This window comes from Heterodontus francisci, chromosome 19 (genome assembly GCF_036365525.1).
Source record: "Heterodontus francisci isolate sHetFra1 chromosome 19, sHetFra1.hap1, whole genome shotgun sequence".
Classification (NCBI taxonomy): Eukaryota; Metazoa; Chordata; class Chondrichthyes; order Heterodontiformes; family Heterodontidae; genus Heterodontus; species Heterodontus francisci.
In genome coordinates this window covers 81,839,009-81,851,898 of record NC_090389.1, presented here as the reverse complement: position 1 = coordinate 81,851,898, position 12,890 = coordinate 81,839,009, and the positions used below count along the sequence as shown (strand labels likewise).

Sequence of the window (12,890 nt, the reverse complement as noted above, 5' to 3'; positions counted from 1 at the left end):
AATGTTTTTCAGACTTACCAGTGTTAATATTATTAGTTAGATGCCATGAGAGGCTGTGAGATATTTGATAGAATTAGATATAAAAAGTTTTCAGAATTCTGAATTTGATTGCTTTGGTTTATGTTGGTCAATAACGGTGACATGTTGCATTACTGAGCCATAAGAAAGCACAAGCTTAAAAAACATAAACATTGAATATAATTTTATGACAAAGCTTCAAGAGAATTAGGTGGGCCTGCCCCATACTGTTTTCAAATAACCCAACAGAAAAAAAACAAGAGATTAAAATTAATTGGAATGATTTTAACTTGTTGATGGCAAGGTTCTAGGTCAAATATATTACTAATAAATAAAAAGGCTTTAATGAAGAAATTGCCAACACTCACGTGTTGGAAGAAATGCAGCAAGCTCAGAATTATGGCACCAGATCCACACCCAATTTCCAGGAACCGAGGGCCAGGAGTTTGATGGGAATTCTGCCAACGAGCCTTTTCAACAGAAAATGAAACATCCTCTTCTTTGGCAAGTTCTGACAGCACCAGACTAACTAACTCCTGATTAAAATGAAAGAAAAAACACACACAGAAAATCAACATAAAAGAACTACCATTTGTTTTGTACTGACAGCTGCACAGACAGACTTTCCATGCCCCTCTGATTACAGATTTCATTAAGATTAGATTTTTTCCCCCCACTTGTCATCATTCAGTTAATGAGTTGGTTCCATGAGATCATTTTATTGACCTCACTACAGCCTTGGTCCAAACATGGACAAAAGAGCTGAATTCCAGAGGTGAGGTGAGAGAGTGACTGCCCTTGATATCAAGGCGTGGCCATCAAGAAGAAAATTGAAGTCGAAAGGAATTGGGGAGAAAATTCCCCAATAACTGGAATCAATCTAGCACAAAGGAATATGGTTGTGGTTGTTGGAGGCTAATCATCTCAGCCCAAGGATATCGCTGCAGGAATTCCTCAGGGCACTGACTAGGCCCAACCATCTTCAGCTGCTTCCTCAATGACCTGCCCTCCATCAGAACTGGAGATGTTCGCTGATGATTGTACAGTATTCAGTTCAGTTTGCAATGCCTCAATTAATGAAGCAGTCGCGCCCACAAGTAGCAAGACCTGGATAACAGAGGTTTGTGCTGATAAGTGCCAAGTAATATACATGCCACACAATTGCCAGGCAATGACCATCTCCAAAAAGACTAACCATTTCCCTTTGAAATCAACATCACTACCATCATCAAATTGCCACCATCAATATCTTGGGGTCACTACTGACCAGAATCATAAATGGATAGCACATAAATACTATGGCTACAAGGACAGGCCAGAGGCTGAGAATTTAGTGGTCAATGAATCACCTTCTAACTCTCCAAAGTCTTTCCACCATCTACAAAGCACATGTCAGAAGTGTGAGGGAATACTCTGCACCAGCCTAGATGGGTAAAACTCCAACAACACTCAAAAGGCTCAACACCATCTAGGATATAGCAGCCCACTTGATTGGCACCCCATCCACCATCTTAAACATTCATTCCCTCCACCACTGGGGCAGCATGTCTGCAGTGTGCATCATCTGCAAGATGCATTGCAGTAATGTGCCAAGGCTCTTTTGAAAAAACCCGCCATTCCTGCGCCTCTACCACTTAAAAGGATACGAGTAGCAGGAAAACCACCACCTCAAATTTCCCCTCCAAGTCGCACAACATACTGACTTAGAAATACATCACTGTCACTTCATCATCGCTCAGTCAAAGTCCTGGATTTCCCTGTTCAACAGCATGGTGGCAGTACCTTCACCACACAGAGTGCAGTGGTTCAAGAAGGAAGCTTACTACTTTCTCAAGCACAATTAGGGATGGGCAAAAAATGCTGGCCTTGCCAGCAACGCGCACGTTCTGTGAATAAATAAAAAAAATCACCTCACCAATGTCTCCTTAGGTTTTTTTTTAGTTCTCCGACCCCTCACTGTAACTATCAGAAAACCCCATGACTGTGATGTAACAAACAATGCCTTTGTATAAGGAATACTCTCAGCAGCAGTGGGCAAATGCTCAGTGTGGTATTCAGCCATGAAAAGTGTCAGATTTGATCTCCTTAGATAGCTGGTCTAAGCCAATAGCATATATAAGCGTACATATAAAGAATGCTCATCTGGGCCAATTACCAGAAGGCACAAGAGACCCATGGAACTGTTAGCACCAAAAGTCTGCTCTTTCAGCACAGGACGAGAAAAATGTGACAAAATAATAAAGCAAGTCCAGAGGTTAATGCACTTATTTGCCAATAATTCTCCTGTCCTGTCAAGGGATGCTTTTTTTTTTAGACTGGGCACTGAGTGGCAGCAGGGCCCCCTTAAAAGGGAAAAGCATTGTGCTGGTCACCTTGGGACTACTCTTGTGCAAGTCACATTGTCAGTGTGACACTGACTGAGGTTGGGAAGCAAGATCCTACCTGGTTGTCTTGGTTGAGGGCAGTGGGTTTAGTTTAGTTTAGTTTAGTTTAGAGATACAGCACTTTAACAGGCCCTTCGGCCCACCGAGTCTGTGCCGACCATCAACCACCCATTTATACTAATCCTACACTAATCCCGTATTCCTATCACATCCCCACCTCTCCCTATATATTTCCCTACCACCTACCTATACTAGGGGCAATTTATGATGGCCAATTAACCTATCAACCTGCAAGTCTTTGGCATGTGGGAGGAAACCGGATGTTGAAGCGAAGACTGCAGAGAAGGGAAATGGCAGTAGGAAAGGTAAATAACTATGCAGATAACTCCACCATGATATCTGCCAATCAGACCATGAGCTATTTGGTTTCCACCGAGAACTGGGAAAATACCAAGATGTTTGGGGCACATTCAACACAACACAAATTACCACCTCAGTGCAGCAACTCACCAACTAGCCAAGAGTAGTAACAACTAACCTGAACTAACAATGACCACCAGTACACTGCCCCAATACTAACTAACCTCAGAACCTGTTACCTGGTCAGTAACCAGAGGACACCAATTTAAGGTAATTGGCAAAAGAATGAGAGAGGATGAGGGAGAATTGTTTTATGCAACGGGTTGCTATGATTGGGAATGCACTGCCTGAAAGGGTAGTGAGAGCAGATTCATTAGTAACTTTCAAAAGAGAACTGGATAAATATTTGAAGGGAAAATTTTGTATGGCAATGGGGACAAAGCAAGGGTGTAGGCTGGTGCAGGCATAATGGGCTGAATGGCCTCCTTATGTGCTACAAAATTCTATGAACCCATGGCCAAACAAACTGTCTTGGCCCTCCCCTCATCTTACCTTCTGCCAACATCTATTTTTCCAGTGCAAACAGCGCAGTGATGCATTCCTCTCTCGGGTACCATGCACAGTGACTTCATAAAGTATGTATGGAATGTGCAATCTCATAAAAACAGGCAAATGAGATTAAGATTGCTGCTCATGTCATAGAATGATACAACACTGCAGCAGGCCATTTGACCTATTGCGCCTGTGCCACCTGTGTGGAGAATAAACACCACAGACTGACAAGACTGTTTGGGTCAAACTTGTCTGTTTCTATGTTACAAATATGTGATTATACAGATAAGTATACAATGACATCATGCAATTTCGATAGGAATATATCTTTATCATAAAATAGCTGCATAAAATTTATAAATGTCAATTTATGTGTAATAGCTGCACAAATATAGTGAATGAATTTAGACCCATAGTTAGCTTCAAAAAATGCAAAAAAAATTACACCCTTTAAAAAACACATTTCAGGGGGGCCTGAGGAATAAAGGGCCCCTCAACAAAAATAAAAGGGGCCTGTGGTATAAAGGCCACCTAAAAGAAACAGGGTTAGACACAGAGTAAAGTTCCCTCTACACTGTCCCCATCAAACACTCCCAGGACAAGCACAGCACAGGAAAAAGAAAAAAAAAGAAAAAACAGGGTTAGATACAGAGTAAAGCTCCCTCTATAGTATCCCCATCAAACACTCTCAGGGAAGGCACAGCATGGGGTTAGAAACAGAGTAAAGCTCCCTCTACACTAAAAAAAAACAAAAAAAAACAAGCAAATGTAATTGCTGGAAGAAATATTCTCAACATAAAATACACCTCCCACTTAATTGCATAACATTTAAACACCTAATACACCGGACAACACACTGTGCAAGATTCCAGATTAAGAACATGAGGAAAGTCAGGATGAAAGGCCACTGAGCCCAATGAAGCCCACCCTCTAGTAAGGGAAGAATATTTAAATGGTGCCAACAACACATTCACAGGATATCCTAAAGTGTTTTTGATCCAATGGATTACTTCAGAAATGAAGCTACTGATCCACCATGACATCAAATTGTACTTTGAATCACTCCAACGTTTTTGCCTCCATTAGCTTAGTCAAAATATTTCTCGCTCTTTATCAAAGAAGATTTTCCTGATATTGAAACATTGATTTCTCTCATTACTTTTCATGCAAGCGAAACTCCTGCACTTTGCTGAACTCATCTATTTATCTTAGATTTTGTACTAGAGTGTGCCTTGCATGTTTATTGCAGAAAACGCTCTCCAGATCTCACACCAATGTAGCCTACACTGTACTGTACAACACACTGAACTAACACAAGCTGTAACACCACACAGATGGTAACCAAAAGCCAAGAATAGATTACAATGCACCACTCAGCTCCCATCTGTGAGCGTGAACGTTATAGTTAAATTAAGTTGCCTTATATTCTGGTTTGAATAAATGTGCAGCTACCACCAGTAGAAATACGGGTGGAGACTCCAAAGGCCACATCTGCAATGGCATGCAGGGTGCTACAATCCAGCTGTCTCCTTACCAGTGGCATTTAAGACTGTCCAACTTGCCTTTCTACAGTGAATGTTGATAAACTATTTCACCATGCAGTGAATCAATACACAGGTCATTAAACAGCGGTAAGGGGCAGAAACTCTGGCTCATTAACTCTCCCTCCAGAGCAGGGTCATTTTAGCACTCTTATTGAGATAAGAAAGAAAGAACTTACATTCATGGAGCACCTGTCACAACTGCAGGACATCCCAAAGTGCTTTAAAGCCAATTAAGTACTTCTGCGTGTAGTGTCAGGAAATGCATCAGGTAATTTCAGGTAATCAGGGCGGCACAGTGGCGCAGTGGTTAGCACCGCAGCCTCACAGCTCCAGGGACCCGGTTTCGATTCTGGGTACTGCCTGTGTGGAGTTTGCAAGTTCTCCCTGTGTCTGCGTGGGTTTTCTTCGGGTGCTCCGGTTTCCTCCCACAAGCCAAAAGACTTGCAGGTTGATAGGTAAATTGGCCATTATAAATTGTCACTAGTATAGGTAGGTGGTAGGGAAATATAGGGACAGGTGGGGATGTTTGGTAGGAATATGGGATTAGTGTAGGATTAGTATAAATGGGTGGTTGATGGTCGGCACAGACTCGGTGGGCCGAAGGGCCTGTTTCAGTGCTGTATCGCTAAATCTAAATCTAAATTTGTGCATAAACTGCAATGAGATAATTGACCAGGTAATCTGCTTTCATGATGTTGATTGAGGGATAAATATTAGCCAGGACCCTGTGGAGAACTCAGCTGCTCTTCTTCAAATACTGCCAAGGGATGTTTAACATCTACCCGAGAGGGCAGATAGAGCCTTGGTTTAACATCTCATCAGAAAGAGGGTCCACCTGACAGTGCAGCACACACGCTGTACTGCATTCAAATGTTAGTCCAGTTTAGATGCTCAAGTCTCTGGAGTGGGGCTTAAACCCACTTCCTCGTGACTCAGAGATGAGAGTACTACCCATTGAGTCACAGCTGACACTGGGGAGGTGGCAGCGTAGTGGTAATGCCACTGGACTAGTAATCCAAAGCCCATGTTAAAGCTTTGGGGACATAGGCTTAAATCCCACCACAGCAGATGGTGAAATTTAAATTCAATTAATAAATCTGGAATTAAAAGCTAGTCCAATGGTAACCATGAAACCATTGTCGATTGTTGTAAAAACCCATCTGGTTCACTAATGCCATTTAGGGAAGGAAATCTGCCGTCCTTACCTGGTCTGGCCTACATATGACTCCAAACCCACAGCAATGTGGCTGGCTCTTAAATGCCCTCTGAAATGGCCTAGCAAGCCTCTCAGTTCAAAGGCAATTAGGGATTTATTAGCATTTATTGCCGACCTAGCCAGTGACACCCACATCCCACAAATGAATAAAGAAAACACTATCTCTGGGAGTTGTATGACACTGAGTTATGAGGAGAATCTCCTACACTAGTTTCCCAACTCACTCCCTTTATCTCAATCTGATTTAAATGACCTAAGACAAGCTCATAGCCAAAGTGATTGCTTTCACAATCACCGCAATGGGCGGCACAGTGGCGCAGTGGTTAGCACCGCAGCCTCACAGCTCCAGGGACCCTGGTTCAATTCTGGGTACTGTCTGCATGGAGTTTGCAAGTTCTCCCTGTGTCTGCGTGGGTTTTCTCCGGGTGCTCCAGTTTCCTCCCACATGCCAAAGACTTGCAGGTGATAGGTAAATTGGCTGTTATAAATTGCCCCTAGTGTAGGTAGGTGGTAGGGCATATGGGATTACTGTAGGGTTAGAATAAATGAGTGGTTGTTGGTCGGCACAGACTCGGTGGGCCGAAGGGCCTGTTTCAGTGCTGTATCTCTAAATAAAATACATTTAAAAAACAAATAAGACAGTCACAGAAGATTAACGAGCTGACAACAGCAATGCGTTTGTGCTGCTATATCCATCTGCTTTTCACACCTCATAATTCTGGGCTAATGATGGTTTACCATCTGAAGCATGGGTGTCAATCACCACATGTAAAATATAAACAATGTGGCATGCTCCAGCATTACCCTGGGCAGACAGACCATTTCTGACACTGGATTGGCAAGCAGCTACTTTCACAACACATCCATTTGCTGATGGCTGTGGAGCGGCTGCTGCATGTGGTACTATCAAACACAAGCAAGAGTTTAACAAAAAAACCATAGGTTGTGTGAGACTCAAATACTGTGTATCAAAAGTACTTGAGTGTTAGCCATGGGTAGCACCCTTGCCTCCAAGTCAGTTAAGTGGGTTAAGAACACTAAGAAATAGGAGCATGAATAGGCCATATTGGCGATGAACTTGCTCTGCCATTCAATATCATGGCTGATTTTCTACCTGAACCCCACTTTTGTGCAATCCTCATATCATTTGATTCCCTTAGTGTCCAAAAGTGGGTTCAAGTCCTACTCCAGGGTCTTTAGCACAAAATCCAGGCTGACTCTTCAGTGCAGTACTGAGGGAGTGCCACACTGTTGGAGGTGCCATCTTTCGGTTGAGAAGTTAAACTGAGGCCAGGTCTGTCCTCTTGTGGATGTAAAAGATTGCACTATTTTGAAGAGTTTTCCTCGGTATCCTGGCCAATATTTATTCCTCATCCAACATCTAAATACTGATTATCTGGTCATTTTACTCATTGCTGTTTGTGGGAGCTTGCTGTGTGCAAATTGGCATCCATGTTTCCTACATCATAACAATATCCACACTTCAAAAGTAATTAATCGGCTGTAAAGCATTTTAGGATGTCCTGAGGTGAAAGGTCTTATATAAATACAAGTTCTTTCTTTAATATCATTGCCACTCCAATTTTCTTTTATCTGCTTCTTTCAGGAGTTATAATGTGCCGCTTACACCCAAAGGATGGGGGTTGTTTGAAGGACAATTCAGATATATTCTTCCTCCTAATTTGTTTGCTCCTGCTCCCCTTTAAATTTTTCAGAGGAAAAGATATACTGGCCTGGCATTTTTCACTACACTTCTGAAGCCAATGTTATGGTGGCAGAGTGGAAGTAATTTCCAGGAAATTCCAGGATAATATCTACAAAAGTAATATATTCTGGTTCACAATTAGAACACATAATAAGCGGGATTTAGTGAAACACTTCAAAGGTTTAAGTAGATTTTTAAAAAACCATGGAGCACTCTCTTTGATGTGCTACAGGGAGCTGTTTGTTTGCCCGCTACAGGAGAGACTGGGGGCAATAGTCCAACACGTGTTTCACAACTGGCTCCAACCCAAGGAAAATCTGCTTTTAGACAAGGCTGAAAAAAATAAAACACAACAGTCAAGTTGAGTGCCAGCCAGTCTGACCAATTTTTTTGACAATGATCACAGTGTTTATAAACACAAATGCTTAATACACTGGGTGATTTAGGATCCTGCCCCTAACAGAAGTAGAAAAGGCAACTCCAAAAAGATTTCTTTACACAATGGGTTCTTAGAGGTAAGGAATTCTCTGTGGCAAAAGATTGTTTGTTCTATCGTAGGTGTCATCTTCTTCCCAGAAGGTTGATTGCCACGGATATGCGTGGAAAGTTCTTTACGCAGAGGGTGGTGGGTGCCTGGAACGCGTTGCCAGCGGAGGTGGTAGATGCGGGCACGATGGCGTCTTTTAAGATGTATCTAGACAGATACATGAATGGGCAGGAAGAAAAGAGATACAGACCCTTAGAAAATAGGCGACATGTTTAGATAGAGGATCTGGATCGGCGCAGGCTTGGAGGGCCGAAGGGCCTGTTCCTGTACTGTAATTTTCTTTGTTCTCTGTCTGTCCTGTGCTGCCCTTACACATTCTGCATAGGTCAAGTGCATCCAGTCCATTATATCTGTCATCCATTTCCCCCTCTGCTTCCCTCTCCTACATTTTCTGTCATTCTTTCCTTCCAATAATTGTCTCTATCTACCTTCTGCTCTAATGAGGTGACCGAAATATTGTATCTTTCTCTCTTTGATGTTATGCACTAATTTCCTCTTCTCTCCAGCCATTTCCAACACTTCCTCATCAGTCTTTAGGATTTTCAGATATGTCCACATCTCAAATGCATTCAGCTTATCAATAGTCTTGTTGTTTGTTGTCCACGTCTCTGAGGCGTATAACATAGATGACAAAATGTAACACCTCAGCATTCTTTTCCTAAGATTCAGGTTCAGTTTCTTTGGCGCTAACACGTCCTTCATTCTGACAAAGCTGATCTTTGCTATCTCAATTCTCCTTCGGATCTCACAACCACATCTCCCATCATCTGCCCAAGGTATGTAAACCTTTTCATTTGTTCCAGGTCTTGTCCATTTACTTCAATTTTCACTTCCAGGGAGTTAGGTCTCTGCTTACGTTAGTTTTCTTCAAGCCTGCCAATCGGCCATTCCGAACGCATCATGTCCCTGCGCCTGCTCCTCCAAGACCAGCAGCATTCAACCCTCATCAGTGTTTATGCTCCAACCCTGAAGGCTAACCCAGCTGACAAAGATAAGTTCTAACAGATCTCCGTGAACTCATCCAGAATGCCCTCCCCAAGGACAAAATGGTCATCCCTGGCGATTTCAACACCAGAGTGGGCTGTGACAGCTGGCATGGAGTTGGAAACTGTAGTGAAAACGGACGTTTACTCTTGGCACTCTTTGCAGAAAAGCAGCTGTCCATAACCTACACCTTCTTTCAACAAAAAGACTGCTTCAAGACCACATGGATGCATCCCCGCTCAAAACACTGGCACCTGATAGTGGCGAACCAAGATGTAATCTGTCATAAAGACCACCAGCTCGTTCGTTCAAAGCTGAACTTCCACTTCAAGCCTAAGCCCAAGAAAAGGCCTAGAGTTAATCCATCAAAAAAATTTTGAGTCAGCAATCTGCAAACCTCATCGTGCAGAGATAGATATCAAGCAACCTTACAGACTAGACTGGAACATCCTGATCTCACTGCTGATTCCACTCCAGAAGAACTCTGGGAACACATCAAAGATGCAGTACTGGATACTTCCAACGAGGTCATCGGACCCAGCACCAAGAAGAATAGGGACTGGTTTGATGAAAATGACAAGAAAATTCATGATCTGCTAAAAATAAAAAGGTCAGCTCATCAGGCTCACCTGGCTAAGCCGGCCAGTCAAGAGAAAAAGACAGCCTACCGTCAAGCATGCAGCACCCTTCAATGTAAACTGAGGAACATCCAAAATGACTGGCGGATCGCATTTGCGAAAAAAGCTCAACTGTACGCTGATACTGGCAACATGAGAAGTTGCTATGAAGCACTAAAATCTGTCTACGGACCAGCACATCAAACCCAAAACCCCTTGACGAGTGCCGATGGCAAGACCCTACACACTGAAAGGGATCGCTGCTCGGAGCACTTTGAAACTTTCTTCAGCGCCAAGTGCACAGTGCATGATACTGTCATCAATTGCATCCAACAACAACCTGTCAAAGAACTGGATGAGAGCCCAACTCTGGAGGAAACTGTGACCGTCATCAATAAGATGAAGAACAACAAAGCCCCCAGAGCCGATGGAATTCCACCTGAAGCCTTGAAGCATGGTGGCCCTGCCCTATACACCAAGCTCCATAAGTTTTTCACGGTTGCTGGGAACAGGGCAAGATTCCACAGAATCTTTGTGATGCAGTTATCATTATCTTGTACAAAAACAAAGGAGAAAAATCAGACTGCTCCAACTACCATGGGATCACCCTCCTTTCTATTGCTGGAAAGATCCTGGCTAGAATACTTCTGAACAGGCTTTTGCCTACCATTGCAGAAGAAAACTTGCCAGGGAGCCAGTGTGGTTTCAGAGTAAACAGAGGCACCACAGACATGGTATCTGCACTCAGACAATTACAAGAAAAGTGTCACGAGCAAAACAAAGGTCTGTACGTCACTTTCGTAAACCTCACCAAGGCATGCGACACTGTGAGCAGAGATGGACTTTGGAAAATCCTTGTAAAACTTGGATGCCCACCCAGTTCCTGGCCTGGTGAAGCAGTTTCACGAAAATCAGTCGAGCAAAACAGCGACCTCTTGTGTCCCTTCCGTATCTCCAATGGCATGAAGCAGGGATGGGTGCAGGCTCTGAACCTATTCACCATCTTTTTCAGCATGATGCTACAGCAGGCAATGGAAGACCTTAATGAGGGAGTTTACATATGCTTCCGGACTGATGGAGGCCTTTTCAACCTCAGGCGTCTTCAGGCTCACACCAAGACACAAGAAAAACTCATCCATGAACTTCTTTTCGCCAATGACTGTACTCTCCTGGCCCACAGTCAGACATACAACGTATAACAACACATTTTTCCGAGGCGGCACAACTCTTCGGACTAAAAATCAGTTTAAAGAAAACTGAAGTCCTGCATCAGTCTGCACCCCAAGAAGAATACAGACCACCAAGCATTGTCACCGAGGGGACCGAGCTAAATGCCGTCAAGCAAATTTACTTATCTGGGGAGCGTTATCTCGTTTGATGCCACCATGGACAAGAAAGTGGACAATAGGCTTTCAAAAGCAAACAGAACATACGGCAGACTCTACAAACGTGTGTGGAGCAACCACAGCCTTAGAGTACAGATCAAACTCAAAGTATACAAAGCCATAGTCCTCACCACCCTTCTGTATGGTGCCAAGTCATGGGTCCTAAACCTGCATCATGTACGCCTTCTGGAATGCTTCCATCAGCGCCGTCTCCGTAGCATCCTCAAGATCTGCTGGCAGGACTGCAACACAAACATTGAAGTCCTGGAAACAGACAACATCACCAGCATCGAGGCCATCCTCCTGTAAGGCAACTGTGTTGGGCAGGTCACGTTGCCCGGATGGATGACAGTTGCCTGCTCAAGATCGTGTTGTATGGAGAGCTGACTGTGGGTAAAAGGAACAGAGGGGCCCCATGCAAACGTTTCAAGGACTCCCTGAAGAAGTCCCTCTCTGTGTGCTGCATCAACCATCACCAGTGGGAAGCACAGGCCATAGAGCATGATGCCTGGAGATGCTACAGCAGGAGGCTACAAACACCTTTAAGACTTAGTGAAGAACCAGCATGAAAGAGAAAAGGAGAAGATCCAATTGTCCCCAGCAGCGACTGCACCTTCACTTGTACCCGCTGTGGGAGAAACTGCATGGCACAATAGGCCTGACTAGCCATCAGCGTGCCTGCAACCGATGACTACAACCTTCCCAAAATCTTTGTCCGTGAAGAAATGCCGGGAGAGTTTTCTACACATTTATTCTTAATCCATGTTCCACACTCCTTGCATTCACTTTGTTCACAATTTCCTGCAATGCCTCTTCTGACTCTGCAATCAATGCTATGCCATCTGCATATCTCAAGTTGTTGACGTTCAACCCACCAATGTTCCAAACTGGTAGATCTTCTATGTCTCTGAAGGTAGTTTCAGTGTACAGGTTGAACAGTTTTGGGGACATAACACATTCCTGACACATTTCATCTCGCCACTGATTATTGCAATACAAATAAGACAAGGGGCTGAATTTTCTTGGCCCTGTGGTAGCAGGCTTGGGGGTGGGGGCGGGGGAACTTGGCATTTGTTTATTTTTTTCTCAGTGTTGTGCCTTGCTTTCTACACTTACTGCATTTTATAATTGAGATCTTAATTGAGTACCCGGCAGTGCTTTGTGCTGCAGGCTAAAATACAAGATTCCACCATGGTGAACTCTTGTTTCTAGCCCTACACCATGAGTAAGGTGCTAGATAGAGAAAAGGTAAAGCAGAGGGTGAAACAAGTATCAGCATATCTTGTACATCTGCTATATCAGTTGCATGCTGGTTCTCTTGGCTCGGCGTGAAGTATGATTCATGGCTTGTAAACTCTGACCTCAAAAAAGAGGGAAGAAAAGAATGCCAAAAGCTTCTGTGAATCGCAGTCTATTTTATTTGCTTAAGTTTCCTAAGCATAGAGATGATTGATGGAAACTAGTCATCGCATACTACATGACATGAAGGAAATAGATGGTTGCACTGCGTAAAAAAGAGTTCACAATGATGTGGGTGCAGTCACTGATATACTGGTTGGGGGTGGGGGAATCTTGTAA

At 43.5% G+C, this 12,890-nt stretch overlaps 1 protein-coding gene across 2 annotated transcripts in view; it reads right to left on the bottom strand.

Annotated features, from left to right (window-relative positions):
- hemk1 (HemK methyltransferase family member 1) overlaps positions 1-12,890 on the bottom strand; it is a 121,239-nt gene that overhangs the window by 47,484 nt on the left and 60,865 nt on the right. For both annotated transcript variants that reach the window (XM_068052105.1, XM_068052106.1), the window contains exon 5: positions 387-554. In XM_068052105.1, the coding sequence (XP_067908206.1) occupies positions 387-554 (168 nt within the window). The remainder of the gene's footprint in view (positions 1-386; positions 555-12,890) is intronic.